The sequence below is a fragment of the Salvelinus sp. IW2-2015 genome, unplaced genomic scaffold (genome assembly GCF_002910315.2).
Source record: "Salvelinus sp. IW2-2015 unplaced genomic scaffold, ASM291031v2 Un_scaffold12706, whole genome shotgun sequence".
Classification (NCBI taxonomy): Eukaryota; Metazoa; Chordata; class Actinopteri; order Salmoniformes; family Salmonidae; genus Salvelinus; species Salvelinus sp. IW2-2015.
In genome coordinates, this window is record NW_019953962.1 from 1 (window position 1) to 2,030 (window position 2,030).

The following is a 2,030-nucleotide window of genomic DNA, read 5'->3' on the forward strand; positions in this document are numbered from 1 at the left end:
CACATTCCTTGTGGCCAAGCCAGTCAAGGCAGCGTTCCCAGGACCAGGGGCCCCCAATCCTAAGTGAGATACCAGACCAATTGTATTCCCATGATATTTTCTCTCTCTCTCTTTCTCTCATAAAAAAGTGCCAAATAACTATCAACCATTGAGGCCCATGTTCACTGGATAAGACTTCAGAGGGTCTTTTTCTAAATCAGAGCTCGTACGGAAAGAAAGAGGGGCTGTGAAGAGCAGTGGAAAAGCCAAAAAGGATTGTCATACAAAATGAGGCACCTCGTGTCATCTGACCTCTGAACTTGACATCTAGCACCTCGTTGACGTTTTCGATGATGTCACCATTGGGGTTGAAGGTGTGGCAGGGGCAGTGCACACTGATCTCCAGGCCCAGGTTGGTCTCTGAGGGGAAGAAGAGGAAGTGGTATTTAACTTTGAGGCCATTTTTCTTTGTCCAAATGAACTTGAGTTTCCAAATACCCTTTGCTCATGCTTTGATATGCAACATATGGTATGAGACAGGGAACATTGGGGCTTTAGTCCACTCACCTCGGTACATAAGCCATTCCCTGACTGTGTCTGTGACATCGAAGGAGACCCACTCTGGCATTCCTTTGGTCAGGGCGTTCTTGCCCCCGATGTAGCGCTGCTTGGCTATGTGGTCGTCTGGCCGCAGGATCTGCCAGCCAGAGGTAAGAGAGTGACCCAGCTGCATATGCTCACTCTCTCTCCCACACACACACACACCAGACGGCAACCCAGCCAGCTCTGCCTGAGCCAGACGCTCCAGGATGCCCTGGGCCAAATGTCTTCTCCTCATGGAAAAAGTGACTCCCTGTGTTGATATCCCCATTTTGCAAGTTAATGCCTGTGTGTAGCTCTACTGCCAATGAGAACCTGGCTGTCCCTCCCATCTGCACTTCAAACAATTGGGCTCTCAACATTTTGGGTTTCCTTACACTGGTCTAGTCAGGATGAGGCACTGCATATGGTGCTAGAGACGCCATTGATTCAGATCTCTGAGCCTCTCTGAGTATGTGCTGTATACCAGCATGAAAGTGTACTTTACTCTACGTCTCAAATTGCGGGACTGAGGCATAGGATGTAGAGATCCACACTTTAAACAACACCTAAGGTTTCTGTGAACAGGGAGAGGCCAGTGAAGTTGGGGGCTCAGCGCCTAGTCCCACAGCAGGCTGGATAACCAGGTTCCTGAACATTGTCAGCATCTAATCTGGCTTCCTGTGGGAACAGGAGACCCAGCGAGAGAGTGCGGCCAGTGCCAGCCCCTGCCAATCAGCTCCCAGCTATGTGTGGGGGCGCCGCTCCGTTTACTCCCCCAGTCAATCTAAGCTGAGCTCGGCCCTGGCCAGAGCAGAGCTCGCCTCAGGCAGTATGTGGGCCGGAGACGCTTGTCTCCCTGGCAGGAAATGTTGGCACCTGATCATGGCTCCAAGTCTCTCACTGGAGATGAATGAGAAAACTGAGCAAAGACCCATCCCTGCCACCCCACAATCCCAGGAAAAACACACATAATTTAAACACACAAATCCAGGTGCAGATGTCTGAATCCCCTGTTGAAAACATCTAACGGAACTTGAAGAAAGGTTGGTTGGACAAAAGCTTGGATGATTGACAGCTGTGAAAGGAGAGATAGCAAAACGGTAATCTTGAGTTTCTCAGTCTGCTGTAGCACACTCAAAGTTTTACAAATGGACTTATGTAGAATCCATTTGACTTGAGGCACATGGAATAATGATCATCACTTAAAGAGGAGAGGGGAATTAGGGGAACTGTATAAATAGGTGTAGACCAACACTACATGTAGACCAACACTGTCCCATGTGCATTGAGCCATATGGGATAATTGGATCACGACCCCCCTGTATGCTTGAGTACAGTGGGAATGAAATAGTACATTCACACACCTGGTAGAGCTCAATCCTCTGCTCGTTCCTCTTGGCGCTAGAGTTGGGGACACGAAGGGCTCGGAACTCGGCTCTGAAGAGGTTGGTGGAGTTCTTCTCCATGGC

At 49.5% G+C, this 2,030-nt stretch overlaps 1 protein-coding gene across 1 annotated transcript; it reads right to left on the reverse strand.

The window, feature by feature from the left end:
- Window positions 1-33: 33 nt before the first annotated feature.
- On the reverse strand, window positions 34-2,024 carry LOC112080192 (transforming growth factor beta-3 proprotein-like). Its single transcript, XM_024145948.1, has 3 exons — window positions 1,926-2,024; window positions 547-676; window positions 34-399 (listed from the first exon to the last, which is right to left on the reverse strand). The coding sequence occupies exons 2-3, from the start codon at window positions 605-607 to the stop codon at window positions 197-199; spliced, it is 264 nt and encodes an 87-aa protein (XP_024001716.1). The 5' UTR covers window positions 608-676; window positions 1,926-2,024; the 3' UTR covers window positions 34-196.
- Window positions 2,025-2,030: the final 6 nt, after the last annotated feature.

Coding starts and splice junctions, on each gene's coding strand:
- LOC112080192 (XM_024145948.1), bottom strand. CDS start 607: ATGCCAGAGTGGGTCTCCTTCGATGTCACAGACACAGTCAGGGAATGG. Junction 400..546: donor GGAATGGCTTATGTACCGAG/GTGAGTGGACTA, acceptor TCTTCCCCTCAG/AGACCAACCTGGGCCTGGAG.